This window comes from Podarcis tiliguerta, assembly GCF_965153285.1.
Source record: "Podarcis tiliguerta genome assembly, chromosome: 14".
Lineage (NCBI taxonomy): Eukaryota > Metazoa > Chordata > Lepidosauria > Squamata > Lacertidae > Podarcis > Podarcis tiliguerta.
This window is the reverse complement of record NC_139547.1, coordinates 20888450-20909808: the sequence shown is the minus strand read 5'-3', so window position 1 is coordinate 20909808 and position 21359 is coordinate 20888450. Positions and strand designations below refer to the sequence as shown.

General features: G+C 46.6%; 1 protein-coding gene across 8 annotated transcripts in view; it reads left to right on the top strand.

Annotated features, from left to right (window-relative positions):
- AKAP13 (A-kinase anchoring protein 13) overlaps nucleotides 1–21359 on the top strand; it is a 240291-nt gene that overhangs the window by 74944 nt on the left and 143988 nt on the right. For all 8 annotated transcript variants that reach the window (XR_014504561.1, XM_083411731.1, XM_083411734.1 and 5 more), the window contains 2 exons: nucleotides 10635–10785; nucleotides 18646–18942. Coding sequence is in view for 7 of the 8 variants with exons in the window: in XM_083411731.1 (XP_083267857.1) it covers nucleotides 10635–10785; nucleotides 18646–18942 (448 nt within the window). In the remaining variant the exon portion in view is untranslated. The remainder of the gene's footprint in view (nucleotides 1–10634; nucleotides 10786–18645; nucleotides 18943–21359) is intronic.

Below are 21359 nucleotides of genomic sequence, written 5' to 3'. Positions count from 1 at the left end.
CCTGGTTTTGGGGGAGAAATAAAGGAAAACATTTTTTCCTTTATTTCCCCCCAAAAAAACTAGGTGTGTCCTATGGGATGGAGCTTCCTATGGGACGAAAAATACGGTAATTAGTGTCCTGTTCCTAGTGGGGAAGGATATTCTGCTGGGCCCCCGGGAGCAGCTGCTTCCTCTTTCTTCCTCAAAGGTAAATTTGGGGGCTTTAGGGAAAGAGGAATATGTTTGGCCACTGTGAGAACAGGATATTGGACCAGAAGGGTCACTTGTCTGTGCTTAGGTGAGCAAGTTCGGTACTCCTGTGAGTGACCTTGAACCTTTAGCTAGTCTAATTGAGCACTTGCAAAACCTTAGCCTCCTTTGGGGGTGAACCATGTGATGCTTGTACACCTGTAGAGATCACAACTCGAGTCACCAAGCAAGCCAAAAGTGTGCTGTGAAGTGTTGTGCTGTGAGATTTCTTTTCTCTCTGGACTCTGTGTCTGCATTATTTAAGTGACTTTTCTAACAGAGTGAAGGAAGGAAGATGGCCAGTAGTCAGGGACCTGCATTTGTTGGTAGAATGCCACCTTGCTTTATAGTGCTTAATAAAAAGAATTCTTTGCACGCTAGGTTTTTTAATAAAAAATACACGAATTACCTTGTGGCAAGGATGCAGCCTGCGGTTTTCCAGCTCTGTGTAAGCTGCTCAGACATCCTTTTCATGTGGTTCCTTATATTAAAATGCGGTCGCTGAGCACATTTTTGTTTACACTTGAGTTTCTGGACAATATCCCAGAATCCACCAAGCAGTCCTGGAGATCATATTTGGTACTTCCATTCAGGTGTTCATGCTTACTCATTTTCCTTAAAGAAAAGACATCGACTGAGAGAATGGTGCAGTACTTAGTATGTGTGACTGAGAAAACAAGAGGACATAATTTGAATAAGTGAACGTTGCTTTGCAATACCTTTTTCCTGTGAAACATTTGGAAAAGACCTGCTATACACTATAAGAGACCTACATTGGCTCCCAGTACATTTCCAAGAACAATTCAAAGTGCTGACCTTTAAAGCCCTAAAAGGCCTCGGTCCAGTATACCTGAAGGAGTGTCTCTACCCTCATCGTTCAGCCCGGACACTGAGGTCCAGCGCCAAGGGCCTTCTGGCTGTTCCCCCACTGCGAGAAGTGAGGTTACAGGGAACCAGACAGAGGGCCTTCTCAGTACTGGTGCCCTCCCATCAGATGTCAAGGAAATAAAACAACTACCTGACTTTTAGAAAACATCTGAAGGCAGCGCTGTTTAGGGAAGTTTTTAATGTTCAGTGTTTTATCATGTTTTTAATATTCTGTTGGGAGCTGCTCAGAGTGACTGGGGAAACCCAGCCAGATGGGCAGGATATAAATAAATTATTATTATTATTATTATTATTAATTAATTAAAGGGGTGCATGGAAGTGTTTCTCTGTGTTGGTGGGGAGCCATGATGGATTGTGGGAAGGGTATATGGAAGAGGACCAAGGGTGGGTAATCATCCTATGGTAAACACAAAGGGAAGTGGCTCTTAGGTTGCCTCTAGACTGTCAGTATTTTGCAGGAGGGATGGAAACGCATACCAGAACTTTATAGCTTTGTGTAATAAAAGTGAAACTAAGTGCTCTTGTTGCCCTGGCACTTTTGTGGTTAGAAAAGTAACAGGAAATGCACTGAAAACTGGGAAGAATGAATAATTAACAGGAAGACGTGCAAACACTGCAGAAAGTAGTTCAGGAGGAATGCTCATCGTCATATAACCGCTCCATAAAAAATTGGAACGTATTCTCAGTGAAGGCTGGGTATATAGTCTTAACATCCGTGAAAGGTTTGTGCGGCAAATTGGGATGAAAGCTCAGTAAACAGGTTGTCTGTGGGAAGCCCCCCACCCGCGGCGCAACAGCTTTCAAACCTGGAATCGCCTGGAATAACCGTGGAAGTCATTGCTGGCAACTCAATAAGCGAGCCCCGTTTGGAAGGCCCGCTTCCTTGAAAAGGCCCTTTGGCCATGGCTCTGGGTAACATGGCTCTTCAGAGGAAGTGGCATGCTGGGGCTGTATTTTGGGGGGTGGGTGCTTGCAGTTTTTTGTGGGTTTGGTGCTAATTTCTGAGAGCCAACAGTTCTGGCTGTTGCCTGAACCAGAGTCTGTGCTACTCAGATGGCAATAATGCAGAAACATTGGTGGAGCTTAGCAGAAGCAACTAGTAAAGTGGGATGACGTGTCGACAGTTCAGTGTAAATCTCACCTAATGCTCCATTGGTGCATCAGTGACACCTTCCGGAATACACTGGCAAAAAACAAAACAAAAAAACCCCCACCACCTCCAGTCTGAAGGGTTTACTGCCTGAAAGTGAGTTTTGGAAGCTTTGTCTGAAATTAGTTGTTCCCTTCCAGACTTCTCCTCCATGTTCTTAAGTCTGTGTGGCATATAAAATGCAAGCCTAGGTTGAGGGCTGTGCAGCACCACCTGGTGCCCGCTGCAGAACGTACACATCAAATTCTGATCTTGGTTTCTGTCCCAAAGTTTCCTTTTCCTTTGTTAGCGCTAATGGAGACTTTGAAGAAACAAAAGAAGCTGGTTTCTCTCAGCTTTTGCAGAAGTGGCCCTCACATTGAAATACTAGTAAACCGCGTTTCCGTTTCGATCAAGACTCTGCTTTCAAAATAATCGCCGTTGCTCCAGCTAAGGTTGCTGTAAACAGAAGGCACTGGCTCTCTTACTCAATGTTTTAAAGAGATCCTAAACCAGCTTCGGATGAGCACTCTCCCTCTTTTGCTGCTTCCTAGAGCAAAGCATGGTTTGCTGGGACCTGCAACATAATGTTGCGTATATCCTTAGTCTCCAACAGGAGTGCTCCTTTACAGATGTCACTCTGAGATGGGATTGGCTAACTTGTGACACTCCAATTGTTGTTGGATTCCAGATCCCATCAGCCCTAACTAGCATAGCCAGTGGTCATGAATGATGGGAGTTGTATTCCAGCAACGTATGCAGGCCACCGGTTAGTCATCCCTGCTGGCAACGATTCTTCAGAGGCCCTCTGCATGATGCAAATCTTATTTTCAACCAAATAAATAGGCACAGGGGTAGTACAGTTCAAACAGCAGTTTGGATTTGACACGAGACACTACAGAGGGTCTTGAATCTGAAGAATATCTGTGGTGTTTCTTACCATCAACACAGGATCGATAAGAAACGAAGATTTAGTTTTCTGTCTTGGAGCATCTTCATATCCTTTAGAGTCCTTGGGTGAGGACCCTCAGACCTGGGGACTGAATGAGCCTCCTCCCACCCACCCAGGCCTCCATTTGGCATTGCAATTTCACCCCAGGCCACACCGCGACCTCATGGGGTACTTTGGCCCGGAAGAAATGTGTCCTTAAACTGCGATAATGTCTGTTGTGTGTCTGGCTGGAGGGATGGCATGTAGAAATCTTCAGGCTTTGGTATGGCTGACTTGCAGCCTGCTGCACAAAGGTAAACGTCACCTCTGTTGCTGCACCCCATTTTACCTCTGCACCCCCTGTGTGCAACCGGTGTAGCCCCCCCCCCCAGATGACTGCTCATGAAGAGGGATGACCCTCAGGCTGACAAATGATAATGATGATGATGATGATAATAATAATAATAATTTATTATTCATACCCCGCCCATCTGGCTGGGTTTCCCCAGCCACTTTGGGAGGCTTCCAACAGAATATTAAAATACAATAGTCTATTAAACAATAAAAGCTTCCCTAAACAGGGCTGCCTTCAGATGTCTTCTAAAAGTCTGTAGTTGTTTTTCTCTTTGACATCTGGTGGGAGGGCATTCCACAGGGCGGGCGCCACTACCGAGAAGGCCCTCTGCCTGCTTCCCTGTAACTTGGCAAAGTTTCCCCCACCTTTGTGTTAAGGACTCAAGGAAGCCTCTTATTCTTTCTCAAGTTTTCATATTTCTTTTCTAATCATAACGTAATGTTCCATGGTTTCTGGAGAGTGTCCTCACTGAGATTTATTTTTTGGTAGGGGCAGGGATGTTGTCCACTCTTTGTGTATTGATACTTCTGTATTCCTCAGGATTCACCTAATGTCCCTTCTAGTTTCTAGTAGCTTAGCTTTTTGCGCCAATCCTGTTGGCACACAGACTCTGTGTTTGCTATCAGAGGGGGCAAAGAGTTTTTACTTACAAACTCTTAATTTAAAGAGGGTCCATGGATACGAAGAATGCAGCCCTGCCTCCTGCTCCCAATCTCTCAGTTGCAGTTGGAAGAGCCAGTCTTACATTTGCACGGTGCTGCTCCTCATCTTTTGAGGAGTTAAGAGTTACATCTGCACTGACCCGTGCACTCGGTCTGAAATATTTGCCATTGGGATACTTCAGCAGCTGCTCGGAAAGCTGAAACGCACCACCCGGCCCTGCTGTGTCTTTTGGCAAATGGCTTTAAGGGGATTAGGCGGAGAGTCGGCTAGCGCTAGCTCTGCAATCTTGGCCTTGGACTTTGGATCTGGAAAATAATTCAAGGAGCAAGAATGTTAAGGGACGTGTTTTGAAGTTCTCATGGAAAACACTTTTATCCTGCAGAGAGATGGAGCCAGGGCTCTTCAGATTTTTACCCTAGTTGTGGTCTGCGGTTAAACAGTGGTACTATTTGTCAGCTCTTTAGGTGTTGAGGGTTCACCTGGATTTCTTGGTCCAATGTTCTAGTGGATCAGTGTCCTTCTTGGCAGAATCTACTGCTCTGTAGGTAGTCAGTGGGAAGGCTCTTAAGGCTTTTTTAACACATTGACCTGGTTCACATGTAACCCTAAACTATGGCTGAGCATTACATAGAATCATAGAGTTGCATGAACCTTGGGGCTTGCATGTACCTCCCCCCTTCCGTGGCATGGCTACGTGATCAAATATTTTTGCCTCTGTTTTTGACTAACACAATATGTGCAAATATGGACATACTATTGTTAGTCTTGGAGGGACGCGGGTGGCGCTGTGGGTAAAAGCCTCAGCGCCTAGGGCTTGCTGATCGAAAGGTCGGCGGTTCGAATCCCCGTGGCGGGGTGCGCTCCCGTTGCTCGGTCCCAGCGCCTGCCAACCTAGCAGTTCGAAAGCACCCCCGGGGGCAAGTAGATAAATAGGGACCGCTTACTAGCGGGAAGGTAAACAGCGTTTCCGTGTGCGGCTCTGGCTCGCCAGAGCAGCGATGTCACGCTGGCCACGTGACCCGGAAGTGTCTCCGGACAGCGCTGGCCCCCGGCCTCTTGAGTGAGATGGGCGCACAACCCTAGAGTCTGTCAAGACTGGCCCGTACGGGCAGGGGTACCTTTACCTTTATTGTTAGTCTTAACTATGGTTTTGGGCAGTGGTTTTCAACCAGTGTGCTGTGGCACCCTTGGGTGCCTTGAATGAGGTAAAATTAAAATATCTTCATGTCTTCTTTATGTAGTGTTTCCCTCGCATGTTGTGAAAATCTTTCCAGCAGATATATTTTCTTCTTACACTGGGCAAGTAACTTGAAATGCCTCAACTCCAACAAGCAATTTTCCATTCCATTTATTTCTGGAATTTTTCCCTTGGAGGCATTTATCTGCTGAAGCCGGCATATGACATATGTCTCTTTCTCTGCGTTCTTGACCCAGGTCACTGTTTTTACTGGGGGCTATTTTGTTGTTGTTGCACAAACAGGTATCTCTCGAGCTTCAGAGACAGGCTTACGTTATGAACACCCATCACCTGCAGGTCCGCAAAGCCCATCCATTCCTAGGCTGTTTTCCAGGTGTTGTTCTCTGGGTAAATGTGCAAAGACAAAGGTTTGGGGCTGGAAGGGTTTGCATCAGGGCCAGGCAACTTGTGTTGCTGCACAAACAGCTCCCATCGTCCCTGATCATTGGCCATATTGATTTGGGCTGGGGGGAGTCTTAACATCTGGAGAGCCACAGGTTCCTTAGTTTACATAGCTGGTTGCAAGGAACTCGGGATGACGTGGGGATCATTCCACCACAGGGACAGAACATCTGCTTTGCAAATAAAAGTTCTCTAGGTCTGAACATGGGACATGGTGAGCGGCTGCCAGTCAGAGCATACAACACTGGTCTCAGTGGGCGAATGGTATCATCTAGCTTCCTATGTTCTTACGCTCATAACAACCCTGAGAGGTAGATTCGTATGAGAGAGAGTGGCTGAGGAAAGGTGAGCCAGCGAAGTTCAAGAGTGTGAGTTTGGGCCCAGATCTCTCCAGTTAAAGTCCAGCGAATAAAGACTAGGGGTCTTGGTATTAGCTCACATGACTACATCGGCGTGACTGCCAAGCTTATTCTCCCCCACCCCCCACCCCACCCTGCAACCCTGGAGATCTGTCTTATTTCATCCATCGCTACCCGGAAGATGAATTTTTAAAGACTCCTTTCTTCGCCTTTTCCCATATGATTTGCGCATTTTTCCTGGCATCTTTCCATGTGGAGCAGGACAGGGGGAAGTATATCCTTTGGGTTGTAAGTTTGCAATTGGAGGCTGCCTCTTTTTAAAGCTCATACTGCTTTTGTAACCTGTATAAATAAGCAAGAGCCTGGGATGGGTGGTAATTTTCCCATGCCAATGCCACTGGTATATAGTTATTTTATTTTACTTCATTGGTTTAGAAAAATGAATAGTCTGCTTAATCGGAAAAATCTCTCTTAAGTGGTATACATAATAAAATAATGTACTATATATTTTGGAATGTTGTTTGTTCACCATGCATTTGCATGATGGCTCCTGAGATGAAAGGACAAGTTTTTGTCTGTTTGTATGTAATTGGGTCCCATTTTGAATCAAGATGGCGAACTGAGGTTTTCAAAACAGCATAAATGTTAATCCCTGATTTCAAAATGGCACTGATTTGTGTGTGTGTGTGTGTGTGTGAGAGAGAGAGAGAGAGAGAGAGAGAGAGAGAGATCTTTTAGAATTCCTGAGCATTGGTGTGAGTTTGGTAGTATTAAGATTCTATGAATAAAACACAGATAAAATCAGCAAACCTTGTTAAATCTCACAGAGCTACAATTCGTAGCTCCCTGTGAAGGGTAAAGGTAAAAGAGACCTGGACGGTTAAGTCCAGTCAAAGGCAACTATTGGATGTGGTTCTTATCTCACTTTTCAGGCCGAGGAGCTGGTGCTTGTCCACAGACAGCTTTCTGGGTCATGCGGCCAGCATGACTAAAACGCTTCTGGTGCAAAGTGTGATGGAAACCAGAGCGCACGAAAACACCATTTACCTTCCCGCCGCAGGGGTACCTATTTATCTACTTGCACTGGCATGCTTTTGAACTGCTAGGTTGGCAGGAGCTGGGACAGAGCAAGGGGAGCTCACTCCATCATGGGGATTCGAACCGTCGACCTTCTGATCGGCAGGCCCAAGAGGCTCAGTGGTTTAGACCACAGTGCCACTCTCAGCACCTTTAACAAACTACATTTCCCATAATTCTTTTTTTTTGGGGGGGGGAGCCACGGGTGTTTAAATTGGTGTTACAGTGCTTTAAATGTATGGTGTGAATGTGGCCCTCGTCCAGGAACGTAACCTGCACATTAACACCAGGAGACATAATTGGATTTATTTATGTTTTTGAAAAAAAAATGTAGAACAACTAGACATGTTCATGGGTCTGTGTTATTCTTGCATATCTAATCTAACTCCCAGGCAGAAACCTTTAACAAAGTGTTAGATGCTCCCCTGGCTAACGCCTGCTTACAAAGGGAGCTGATGAAAGGTGTCAGGTCTGTTTTGTGGGCAGCCACTTTGGGAAATCGTCCTTGACCATCTGCGATACGGTTTGGTGGCCAGTCCTGCTCCGAAGGGATTGATGCAAACTGTCACCAGAGGCTTTGCTTGCTTAGTATTAACAATCCTCTGCTAGTGCGGAGAATGGCTGCGTTATGAGCAAGTGTTGACTGTTAGTTTTTCATTCTGTTTGGCATGCTGTTTTTTTAATTTTGCAAAGAATTGCTGCCCTTCACTTAAAAAGAAAACAAAAGCCATTGTGTTGACGTCTGGGTTTCATTAGATTGTAGGTTTAGAGTAGGTGGACACTTTTGTTTAAGCGCCATCCCTATCTTGCGATAGCTGTGACACCGCGGTTTGCAAATGCGCTTGCCGGCGACGAGCAAATTGTTGGCTCTGAAGGAAAACCTACCCTTCTTTTTCATATTTGGAGGAAAAGGGGGACACTCCCGAGGGCCACATTAAGAAGTGCAAGGGTGGGTCACTCTTGCCCTCAGTCTGAAAAAGGTTAGCCATTCCTTCCCTAAGTGAATTGAGACAAATTCTGTGTGCAGCCCCCACCGTTGGAGGCAGTGTACCTCTGAATGTCAATTGCTCAGGTCCTGCTTTTCAGCTTCCCACAGGCATCTGTTTGGCCACTGTGAGAACTAGATACAGTGGTACCTCGCAAGACGAATGCCTCGGAAGACGAAAAACTCGTAAGACGAAAGAGTTTTTCGTTTTCTGAGTTGCTTCGCAAGACGGATTTCCCTATGGGCTTGCTTCGCAAGACGAAACGTCTTGCACCTTTTTTTTAAAACCGCCAATGCATTCCTACGGGAAACCGTCAATACACAGAGGTGCTTTGCAAGACGAAAAAATTCACAAGACGAAAAAACTTGTAGAACGAATTAATTTCATCTTGCGAGGCACCACTGTATATATATATGCTGGACTAGATGGGCCTCTGGTCTGATCCTGCAAGGCTCTTCTTATGTTCTTAAGTCTTCCCTTGGAGAAGCAAACTGTTTTATGCTAAGCCAGACCATTGCTCAGGATTCCTCTTGAGTACCTGTTGCTGGAGGGACGTGGTGGTGCTGTGGGTTAAACCATAGAGCCTAGGACTTGCTGATCAGAAGGTTGGCAGTTCGAATCCCCACGATGGGGTGAGCTCCCATTGCTCGGTCCCTGCTCCTGCCAACCTAGCAGTTTGAAAGCACGTCAGAGTGCAAGTAGATAAATGGGTACCGCTCCGGCGGGAAGGTAAACGGCCTTTCCGTGCGCTGCTGCTCTGGTTTGCCAGAAGCAGCTTAGTCATGCTGGCCACATGATCTGGAAGCTGTATGCCGGCTCCCTCGGCCAGTAAAGCTAGATGAGCGCCGCAACCCCAGAGTCAGCCACGACTGGACCTAATGGTCAGGGGTCCCTTTACCTTACCTTTACCTGTTGCTGGAGGTCATGAGCAGAGAGAGGGCTGCTGTGATCAGGTCCTGCTTTCTGCCTGGTGTAGGTTGACCACTGGGAGAAGAAGATGCTGGACCTTTGGCCTGATCTAGCAGGGCTCTCTTGACCATTGCTGCTAGCTGCCTTTTGGCTATGGGACCGTTGGTGTAGCTTTCCCCACTTTTTGTAGCTAAAAATGGATTGGGCTGTGAAGACACAGCTACTTCCAGGTACACGTCTCTGAAAGGTTCCTAACCTGAAAGTAAAGGTGACCTTTGTGTATGTGTGTGTGTGTGTGTGTGTGTGTGTGCGCGCGTGCGTGGTGGAGTTAAATGGCATGTTTTCGTTGGCAGCGGGGCACCAAGCCAGGTAAACATTAGTCAATCAAAGCTAGGTACGAAATTAAGTTATACTTTTGTTTGCTGGCCTGTGCCAGAGGCTCTTTTGATCTTGGGAGACTTTTCTCCAAATGGGGTTTGGCTGCCCGGCTTGGCTGCTTCAAATGAACCGGGGTTATAATAACCACCTTGTGTGGTAGTGATCTCAAGCAGATGACATTATTTGGGTAATAATAAATGAGGAAAGGTAAACATGCATGAATTAAAACGTCTCTCTCTGGGTTGAGGGCAGCAGTGCTTTTGGAAACAGATTGCCTTCCTAGGTTACAGGAATTCATCTGCGCTTTGCTGTAGCTCCAGAGTTGTTTAAAACCGTGAACCTTACACCAGAAATTGTGAATTTATATTACTGACAGGGTTTATTATGTGTGTGGGAGGGAAACATATTTCTGGACCCAGTTTTACTTAAAAAGAAAGAAAGAAAGAAAGAACCGGTGGTGGTAATTTTTCCTAAGTATTCGCAGCTGGAAAACATGCACTAAGTATCTCATCTGTACCAGACCCCTTTCCGTAAGGAATTTAGGGCACTGTGTGGATTTCTCCCCTTGGCAATCCTATTAGGTAGACTAGACTGAGAGCAGACCCTAGGTCACCTGCTGAGCTTTGTAACTGGGAACCTGAACTCTGGTCTTGGAGTTCCAGGTCTGATGTTTTTTATTCATGCTTCCTTTATCTCATTGGCGATTAGGAGGTGTGAGAGAATTCCTCAGTGCCTACTGGCAGTTTGATCCTGGTGGTAGCAGCTGAATGGACTTTGCTCTCCCCACGGAAAGGAGTAAATTATTGCTTCTCTTTGGCTGTGTCTTTGTGTATTTTTTTTTTATTATAAGAAACCAACACATTTTATTTTAAATGTGCTTCTTGGGTAAGAGAAAGGAGGTTGTTAGACTGTATCTTTACCCCAGACCTTTGGATGGATGAAGTATTGGATTAGGGCCTGGGAGACCTGGGTTCAAATCCCCACTCTGAGCCATGACGCTCGCAGTCACCTTCTCTCACAAGGCTGTGAGCCAGAAATGCAAAAAATAAATTCCAGAAACATTAAATCCTTATGCTCTTCTTCTCCTTTTAGGGCGACTGCATAATCACCGTATTGCTTACTGAGGATGACAAAGCTGGGAGCGATGATGTAGTTTTCTACCTTGTGTTTACTGGATCCGCCGTTCAGCACTGTACCAGCACTAGGAAGCTTGATTCAGGGACATTGGAGACCATTGCTCCTGGTAGGTTGTTTTTTTTTTTACAAAAAAGATCACTCGCAAATCTACCATTATAAGCCAGGGGCAAGCGAGGGGACCTGTTTTTCAGCCTTCCTCTCTGGACAGCCCGTGGCAGTTTGTGAGCAGCACCAGAGGCAAAATTGGGGGTCTTTAGATTTGTACAGTAGGCTAGTTTCTATAAGCACACACCCTTTATCCTCCTCCCTGGCAAACAACAGGCATTATCAGGATTCAAGGACACATTGCAGCCCGGCGAAATGATGCGTAGCTGGCGAACATCAACTGTGGTTTAGATAGATGGGGCGACTTTAGCTGGGGAAGCGATGGGGCAGCGAAGGGAGCACATAATCTTCAGTGCTCTCCCAACCATGGCTAAGCAAGTGTCCCCTGGTGTGTCTGTGGTTGCTTAGCCCAAGGAACAGGCTATGTGGGCAGCTGCACCCTTCTTAACTTAGTTGCCTATGAAGATCTGGAGCTTTGTTTAAAAAAATGGCATGCTTTCTACCTTCTCCTTCGATTAGGTTAATAAATATAAATACGTTAATTTTGCTATTTTTGGCCAGGGCGCAACCCACTCTCAATTTCTTGTGAGTTTTTAAATATTTGCTGTAAAAATAATTCTCTTCCCTTCTTCCTTTTATGAAATAATCTTTGTCCTGGGAGACCACAAGAGTAAACAAGTTGTGTAAGAGATGGTCACTTGAAAGCAATAGTCATGTGGCCTTGATTTTTCTTTTTTTAAAAATACCCTTTCGTATGAAATATAGCATCATTTCCCCACCCCAAAGGCAAAAGAGAGCACCATGAAGCCCTGTTGAGCAAGAATTTTTCTTAGAAGGCCCCTTAAAGGGCCCGACCATTAACTTTTATTACATAAAGACAGTGGCATTAAAGGAAAGAAAGAAAGAAAGAAAGGAAGAAAGAAAGGAAGAAAGAAAAGGCACACGAGAACAAAAGGGTCTTTGACATTTGAAGGCCTGTACTGAAGACATAGTTCGTGGGTTTGCATCAAATTTAGTGTTAAGGTAAAGCCACTTAGTGGTACTTCTTCTGCTGGTGAAATGTTGTTGCACAAGAGAATGCCAAGGTTGCTGGTGACTTCGATGCACAATGAATTGCACAGTCTGTTGCACAATGGTTTCCCACTAGCGCAGCTTCTGCATTTGATTCCTCTGTTGTGTGACGTTAAAACTCACCTGTTCACTAACACAAGTTTCCTCACACTAGCAGACAGAAAATGTTGGATGCACCCCATTGGAGGGGGAGATCTAGAATTATGGGAGCCAGCACAGGGAAGGCCCTATCTATTGTGCCCACCAATCTAATTGACTGTCTTGGCAAGCACTCAGTAGTTGGTTTTAATGGCAGGATTATTTGGACAAAGGTAGTCCTTTAGACAACCCAGTCCCAAGCCATTTAGGGCTTTAGAGCTTAACATCAGCAACTTGAATTGGGCCCAGAAACACACAGTTAAGCAGTCCAATTGGAGCAATATGTTCATGTGTGTTGCCTGGGAGACCAAGGAGGAACTCTAATGGGACTGGATTTAGCTTGGAATATACCAGTTGCTGACCCCCTACAGTAAAGTCCAGAAACCATAGCTTTGCTGGTAAATGTTTGGGGTAGGATTTCCCATTTTTGCAGTATTATTGAATAAAATAATTTTGTTGGTTGCATTTTGTTTTCTGACATTTAACTGATTTTTTTAGCTCTTTTGTATTTTATGCTGTCGTAAATTGCTTTGGGGACTCGGGTGGTGCTGTGGTCTAAACCACAGAGCCTAGGGCCTGCCAATCAGAAGGTCAACAATTTGAATCCCTGCGACGGGGTGAGCTCCCGTTGTTTGGTCCCAGCTCCTGCCCACCTAGCAGTTCGAAAGCATGTCAAGTGCAAGTAGATAAATAGGTACTGCTCTGGCGGGAAGGTAAACAGCGTTTCCGTGCGCTGCTCTGGTTCGCCAGAAGTGGCTTAGTCATGCTGGCCACATGACCCGGAAGCAGCCTGTGGACAAACGCCGGCTCCCTCGGCCTATAGAGCAAGATGAGCGCGCAATCCCTGAGTCGTCCGCGACTTGACCTAACAGTCAGGGGTACCTTTACCTTTGCCTTTAAGTTGCCTTGAAGCATCTCTTTTACATTAAGTGGCCAATAAATGCAGCTTAATCAGTTAAATTCCCCCCTTTTAGGTCCTAAACTACTTTTAGTGTGGTGCACGTACACACAAGGGTGATTTTTAGAGATGCCTAATCTAGTTTTATGCACTTTGAGATTTGCACCCCCAGACTTCAGCCCTGGTGAGCTGCTGTCTGCGGTTGCCTGCAGACGCAATGCTATCCTGCCTTTTCTATGGAAACTTAAAAATAGCTGCTGGAGCTGAACGCCTATTGTTTGTTCTGTGAGATCCGAGTCCTCAAAATAGGAGCTCTTGGACGGGTCGGCTTCCACTCCTGGCTGGACAGGCCATGAAGTCATGCGCTGAGCTTGGCTTCCAGCTGCCACTTGTTTAGCTATGGCAGTGTTTTTGTCTCCATGCAGCTTGACGATAAAGGAGCCTGCTTGGATGGCTACCACCCGTTTCGAAAACGGCTGACCGTGACGCGAGCCAAAATGCTGAACTGTGGGCTGCGCCACTTTTTGCTGTTTGCCTGTCTAGACTTTTGTTGCCTTCCCTATCTCAAAAGATAGGCCAATGGGTTCAAACACTCAAACTGGCCACAGAATTGAGGTCCGTTTCACACTAAAGCCTTTCTGCACTTTGGATTTAAAGTAGTATCATGCCTCTTTAAAGAGCCCCAAAGAATTCTGCAAAGTGTAGTTTAAGGGTACTTAGAAGGGGCATAGACCAGAGACAGTGCGGGGGCGACATGGTCTTCTGAAATGAATTCACGTGTAAAACTCAGCCCAACTGTGTGTATATGGAGGGGATTGTGGCAGTGGCGTAGCGTGGGGGGGTGTAGGGGGGGCGGCCGCACCAGGCGCAACATCTGGGGGCAGCTCTCTGCCCCTACCTGGCTCACTCACTCTCTCTCACTGCAGTGCTGGCTGTGCGAATCCGATCCGAGCCGCCAGGTCGCGCCCACTGTGGAGGGGGGGGGGTGCCAGGCGTGTGGTGCGGTGCGGAGAGAGAGAGAGGGACTATCTGGGGGAGGGACAGTGCAGCGGGGGCGCAAATTACTTGCCTTGCCCCGGGTGCTGACAACCCACACTACGCCACTGGATTGTGGTGAGCCCCTTCTCTCTTGCACAGCACAGGAGAACAGGAGCTCATCCCTGCTGCGCAAATGCAAAAATCAGCAAGCGCTGTCATGGTGTTTTATCGATTGCTAATCCTATTCAGAGTAAAAAGGTAAAGGGACCCCTGACCATTAGGTCCAGTCGTGACCGACTCTGGGGTTGCGCATGCATCTCGCTCTATAGGCCGAGGGAGCCGGCGTTTGTCCGCAGACAGCTTCCAGGTCATGTGGCCAGCATGACTAAGCCGCTTCTGGCGAACCAGAGCAGCACACGAAAACGCCGTTTATCTTCCCGCCGGAGTGGTACCTATTCAGAGTAGATCCAGTCAAATCAATGAATTTAAGTTAGTCATTTGCAAAAATTTCGGTTGGTCTGCTCTGAGAAGGACTAGCATTAGCTGTGACCCATGGTTTTTCCAAGTGCTGGACAGTGTCACAGTGCTGACAGGCATGCGATGTCCAGAGTGAGGAATTAACTATTTATTGCCAAAAGTACATTACAAGTTAGGGAAAGGCATGGAAAATAGGGAAACTTGGAGGGTCTGTCATATTGGAGGCTATCTATCTATCATCTATCTATCTATCTATCTATCTATCTATCTATCTATCTATCAGCTATCTATATCCATCTATTTATCTATCATCATCTATCTCTATCATCTATCTATCTCTATCATCTATCTATCATCTATCTATCTATCTATCTATCTATCTATCATCTATCTATCTATCTATCTATCTATCATCTATCATCTATCAATCATCTATCTATCTATCTAATCTCATCTATCTATCTGTCTATCATCTATCTATCATCATCTATCTATCTATCATCTATCTATCATCTACAGTGGTACCTCCAGTTGTGGACAGGCTCTGTTCCGGAGCTCCAGTCGGATCCCGAGGTTTCCACAACTGGAGGGGCCACTTCTGCGCATGTGCGCGCGGCGAAACACTTCCAGGTTTGCCGCTTTTGCAACCCGAAGTTTACGTTACCCAAAGGTAACGTAAGCCGAGGTGCTGCTGTATTCTGTTCTACCTTTGTCCTTTGAAATTACAGTGCAAACAAACAAACAATAAAATGCATGCGCCACACAACATTAAATTCCACTTAAGACCAGCCATGACGGAGATGGGAAAATAAATATGGGAAGAAAAGCTGCAGCTTGCTGCGAAATCATTGGTTTAGTTTCTCTGCCCAGTGGCAGCAGGGTTGCATTTTGTTTGGAGGAGAGCTCTGGAAGTGCAGGAGGGGTTTAATTTAAACATTTTCCCATATTTGGGTGGGGTGGAGGGTTATGCAGTTTTTAACAAGTTGGTTTTGGTTCTGCATTCAACTGCATTTGTAGCGCAAAGCCTTAGCAAGGCCTATTTTGTGTTCGTAATTCTCTTCTCTTTTCGGCTATTGCAGAAACTAGGCAGACAATTTCAAGTGACAGGTTCGGGGGCCTCCTGGAGTCTCTTGCTCATTATGGAATAGCTCCCCTGATCTTTTGAACTAATTGCCAAAGTCAAAAACTTATCTCCCCCCCCCCCCCCGCCCCAAGGCCCCCACCCCCACTCTTGGCCTCAAATCTTTGTCAGTTGTAAGGGAAGGGGGGGACATCAAAGCACTTGAAAGGGACTGAACATGTTGCCCTCGAGGAACACATTAAACTCCTTTGCTGTAGCCGGATATGCGTTTGATCTGATCAAATCCAATTTGTCACCTCGTCCAAGTCTCTGAAAGCTGGGGGTTTTCAGATGCTGCTTAGTTCTGCATCCCCTCCCAGAATTTCACTGGTGAAAATAGGCAGAGGTATGTGTGTGTATGCGTGACCCTTCTCACAGCCCAATTCGCTACCTGAGTCCCTGCCCCTGTACTTAATAATACTCGTTCACACATAACTGGAAGCTACAATATGGTTTGGTGCACAGTGAGAAAGTTATGGCTGCTTCCCCCTTCCCCTGCTCCTCGTCCCTGCCATATTAACCAGAGCTAAGCCATGGTTTGGATTAGCATTGTGACCAAACCCGGGTTCATGGTTTGTCTGGCTCCAGACCTTTCACAAGATGTAACCAATGTCTTTTTTCTTGGCTTTTTATTGCTTATGGTGTTTTTTTTGGGGGGGGGGGGACAAGTTCTGGGTTTGGATGTAACCAGCAAAACTATGGCTTAGTCCCCAATAGCACAGGGGGAGCGAAGCGGCTGAGTTTTTCTCCCTAGGTTAAAGAAATGAATGCAGTCAGTGCTGTAAAGCAGCATTTCACAACCTTGGGCCTCCAGCTGTTTTTGGACTACAACTCCCATAATCCTCAGCTAGCAAGACCAGTGGTCAGGGATGATGGGAATTGTAGTTTGAAAACAGCTGGAGGCCCAAGGTTGGAAAACACTGCTGTAAAGAACAACCCCAGCTGCTTCCTTTTCCTTGCTTGTGAAGTCACAATTATTTAAAACTTCCTAGTCTGCTTGAGCCTGTAATTTCAGCTTTGATGGTGGGGGGGGGGGGGCGGGGTTTCTTCTCTTCAACTGGGAGCAAAGTTCCTTTCTGTACTTCTGGAAAAGGAACATTCCCGCCTGCCACTGTCCCAAGTGAGCTAGTTGTAAATTTCAAGCTTCTTTCTGGGCGGTGGCAAAGGGGGCGATGAGGGATCCGACTCCATTTATGCAATTAAAAACAAAGAGAAAAGGAGGAGAAGAGTTGATTCACACAGTCAGAGAGACTGAGGTAATGGGGCAGAGCAACTTTTCCAGTAATTAGTGAATGGTCTCTGCTGTTCTGGCACAAGGAGTCGTGACGTCAGTGCAGCAGTGGGGGAAGAGGGAGGGTACAGAGCCTGCAGAGGACATAAGTCACCAACCTGACTATTAAAGGGGGCTGGGCTGGCAATTATGGAACAATGGCTGTGCTGAAAATATGAAACTTCCACCTCTCAGCATGCTGTTTGAAGTTCGTCACGCATTTCCTGGGTCTGCACAACTTGCTTGGACGGTTAAGTTCAAAGACGTGCCCCAAACACGCTCTTTCTTCCCCACCTCTGCCCCCCTTCAAGTACTTAGGCTCATAAATTCATATTCCCTGTATTATCTATTTATTGCATGTAGCTGGTTGGAGCATAGTGCTGATAATACCAAGGTTGCAGGTTCAATCCCCGTATGGGACAGCTTCATATCAGTGGCGGAGCAAAGTCAGATGGTACCCGGTGCAGAAAATTTATTGTCACCTTCTCTCCCCCAACCCACTTTGAATTTTTCTTTTCTTTTCTTTTCTTTTCTTTTGCCTGCAACTGTGGTTTGACTTCATTTCATTTTTGGGGGGAACCAAAGTTGTTGAGCCTTTTCGGGGAGATTGTGTGCCTTGCGATGAGGAACCTGCTGGCCGCCATACAGCTGAGGGAGAGCCAATATGAACCCTCTGCTTCATATTGCAGGGGGTTGCACAAGATGATCCTCAGGGTCCTTTACAACTCTACAATTCTATTATTTATACCCTGCCTCCCCCCCCCCCCCCGGAAGCTCAAGGAGGCGTATGTGGTTCTCCTCAGAGAGCCAGTGTGGTGTAGTGGTTAAGAGCGGTAGACTCGTAATCTGGTGAACCGGGTTCTCGTCTCCGCTCCTCCACATGCAGCTGCTGGGTGACCTTGGGCTAGTCACACTTCTCTGAAGTCTCTCAGCCCCACTCACCTCACAGAGTGTTTGTTGTGGAGGAGGAAGGGAAAGGAGAATGTTAGCTGCTTTGAGACTCCTTCGGGTAGTGATAAAGAGGGATATCAAATCCAAACTCCTCGTCCTCCTCCTCCTCCTCCTCCTCCTCTTCCTCTTCTTCTTCTCATTTAATCCCCACAAACAACCCTGTGATGTGAGTCAGGTGAAGAGGCAGCAACTGACCCGTGGTCACCCAGTGCGCTATATCATGGCTGAGTAGGGGATTTGAACTGTGGTCTCTCAGGGCCTGGTTTGGCACTCTTAAGCACTCCACCACACTGGCACCGATGCTGCCCTGTGGCCCCCCCCCCAAGAAACCTGAAGCCACTTGGTAGTTGTAGTGCAATGATCTGTGTTTGCACTCACCTTTTAGAAGGGTCTCTAGTTATTTAGTGTCTGTAGCAACTCATTGTGCTAGCTCAGGGTTTCACAGACTTGGGTCTCCAGTTGTTGGACTACGACTCCCATCAACCCTAGCTAGCAGGACCAGTGGTCAGGAATGATGGGAACCCTTCTCCAGCTTAATTACAAAACAGTTACTTAACAGACCTGGCTAGGCTATTTACTTAAGAAAGGACGTGTTTTGATAATTTTTGTGGTCCTCGTTTCCTACAGAATCCCATCTTGCCGCTTTAAAATCACAGGACTGGAGGTGACCACAAAACCCCATCTAGTCTAATCCCAGGCTCATTACATTGTGGTGCGCAAGCTGAGATCCTTCCTCAGTACTAATAAGCATGGGACTGCCACAATGGTTTTCTTTGCCCATAGCGGAACAAATCTGAAAGGAAGCTGGTGCAATGTTTAAGCAGCATTTGAATCCATCGTGTAGATGCTACGGTGGAATAATTGGCTGCATTGTGGTTTCAGGAGTAGAATTAGGGTGCAGTGAAAGGGTTTTTTTTGCAGATGGAGACTGTCAGCTGTGTCCGTTCTTGTTCCACAGGCCACGATTGCTGCGAGACGGTGAAAGTCTCTCTCTGCGCTGCCAAGCAAGGCTCCCCTCTCTTGGTGGTGGCAGAGGACAGCCTGCAGTTTGTTCAGGATGAAGCTTATGACGCAGCTCAGTTCTTGGCAACCTGCGCCGGCAACCAGCAGGCTCTGAACTTCACGAGGTTCCTGGACAAGTCCAGGCCGCCGGCTGGGGATGTGGACTTCCTGGATGAGAAAGTGGCTTTGGCGTTTCGGCATCTGAAATTGCCGGCTGGGTGGAATGTGCTGGGAGCAGACCACACTGCAAATGGTAAGATGGTTTGTTGAGATCCTTTTATATCCATGTTGCCAAATTAAATGGAACTGAATGAAAAGGTAGAGCGGAAAATCTAAATTAAAATACCTGAATGAGTTTTGGACACTACTAATTGAATGGGACTTTGATATTGGGTTTTTTAAAAAAACTTTTTATTTCAGTTTTCTTGCAACTGATTCCATGTCTTCGGGGTGAATTGGGATTGTGACCTCGGTGCTCTGTGCTGTTTTCCCTCCTTTTGAATATGTGGGGAATCTTCAGGTTACTATGGGATGCTCTTAAATGGTGGTTGATTCTTTGCCTGGCTGTTTCCCATTCCACCCCCCTGTGGCTGCTGCTCACGAGTTACTGTATAGTAACCACCATTTGTTCTTTATGCAAACAAGGAAAACATGAGGAAAGCGGCCGCGGTTGAACCAGCAATTGTTTCTGAGTGGTCACAATGTTTGCATTCAGTGGGCTTTCTTGAAACTGAAGCCCAACCACTCTGTATGCCATGACGTGCTTGCACTACATAATCAACCACCCATGAGTGGCCCACATCCTCTCATTCATTCTTCAAACTTGGGAAGAGAGGAGGCTGCTTTCTATTGGGCCAGACCAACAGCTCAGTATTCTCTATTTTGACTGGAAGCTGCTCTCCAAGGTTTCAGGCAGGGGTCTTTTGCCAGCCCTACCAGGGGATGCTAGAGTTGAACTTCGGGCCTTTTGCATACATAGCAGATGCTCTGTCTCTGAGCCACAGCTCTTTCCTGTAAAACCTCCAATTGCCAGGAAGCTCTACCTCAATCCAGCTGCCAAGGAGCTCTTGCAACATAAGATAAGGCTATCAACGGCTACTAGCTATGCTCTGCCTCCACATTCAGGGGCAGAAATTATTCTCCCTCCCACTCAACACTTAAAGGTAAAGGCACCCCTGACCATTAGGTCCAGTCGTGGCCGACTCTGGGGTTGCGGCGCTCATCTCGCTTTATTGGCCAAGGGAGCCAGCATACAGCTTCCAGGTCATGTGGCCAGCATGACTAAGCCGCTTCTGGCAAACCAGAGCAGCACACGGAAACGGCATTTACCTTCCCGCCAGAGCGGTACCTATTTATCTACTTGCACTTTGATGTGCTTTCGAACTGCTAGGTTGGCAGGAGCAGAGACCGAGCAACGGGAGCTCACCCCGTCGTGGGCGAAGAGGGACTGACTACTTAACCACTCTGAGAACTATATGCATAGAGAGAAAAGGCACCAACATTTCTGGTTTTCTGTTCTGATGTGTTCTGCACTTCAATACCTTGGTTTTTTGTGTGTGAGAGTGGTGCTGTTTGGAGACATAAGTATAGGCACATGGAGAATGAGGTGCATGTATGAGATTACAGGAGTATGTGTGCATTTATCTCACTGTTCTCCCTAAATAAACATTCCCTCCCACTCAACACTTAAGAAATAGGGGGGAGGAAGTGGTTTTAGCTGGAATAAGCAGAGGTCAGACAGGCTGGAAAACCAACTAACCAATTCCACTTCTGGCCCAGCAATGTGGTTGGCGGTGGGTGAAATAAGGTACAGCCAGGGGCAAAATATTCCAAAGCTAACATCCAACACAAGAACATACTTTTGTTTTCCATCTAAATGCTTTTTGGAAAACTGCAGGTTTTTGTTTGTTTGTTTAAAGTGGTAACAAGTGGCGTGCTCCCTCTGACACTGGGGGCCATGCAAAGCAATCCTGGCTAGCAGTCATTGAATTTGACTTTTGAAGCCATCTAAGCTGTTGGGCATCCCCTCTCCTTGTGGAAGTGGGCTTCCAAGAGACTGGAGACGAGGCCTGATGGAGTCCTGCAATTTCCATACACCCAAGCTTTAGGCTTGGCATTGATAATAGTTGCCCCCCCCCCCCCGCCATGCCACATAACAAAAGATTTTTCAGACACACAGCGGGATGGAGGGGCTTCCCAAAGCAATGTGTGATCCAGCTGTTCTGCTGCTCAAGAGCCAAAAATCACACTGAGCATGTCAAAGCCAATGGGCTGCATCCAAGTTACAGTAGACATATTGAAATGAATGGACCTAAATTAAGCCACGTTGCTTTATTTCTTTAGGTGGAAGTCGGTGACACAGTAAAAAAACACACACTAAGGAGATTATTCCATCAGCATAAGCATTTCTGCTCACCAGACAAAACAACCTCCCCTCTTTCAGAGGCAGACAGATGCAGTAATGCTTCTGAACACCAGTTGCTGAAAACTGCAGGAGAAAACTCTTGTACTCAGAGGTCCTGCCTGAGGGTTTATTCCTCAGGCATCTGGTTGGCCGTTGTGAGAACAGGATGCTGGGATAGATGGGCCATTGGCTTGATCCAGCAGGCTATTATGCTCACGAGATCCCTGTGTGGTGCAGGAGGGTCCTGGGCATGTTTGGAGGTCTGC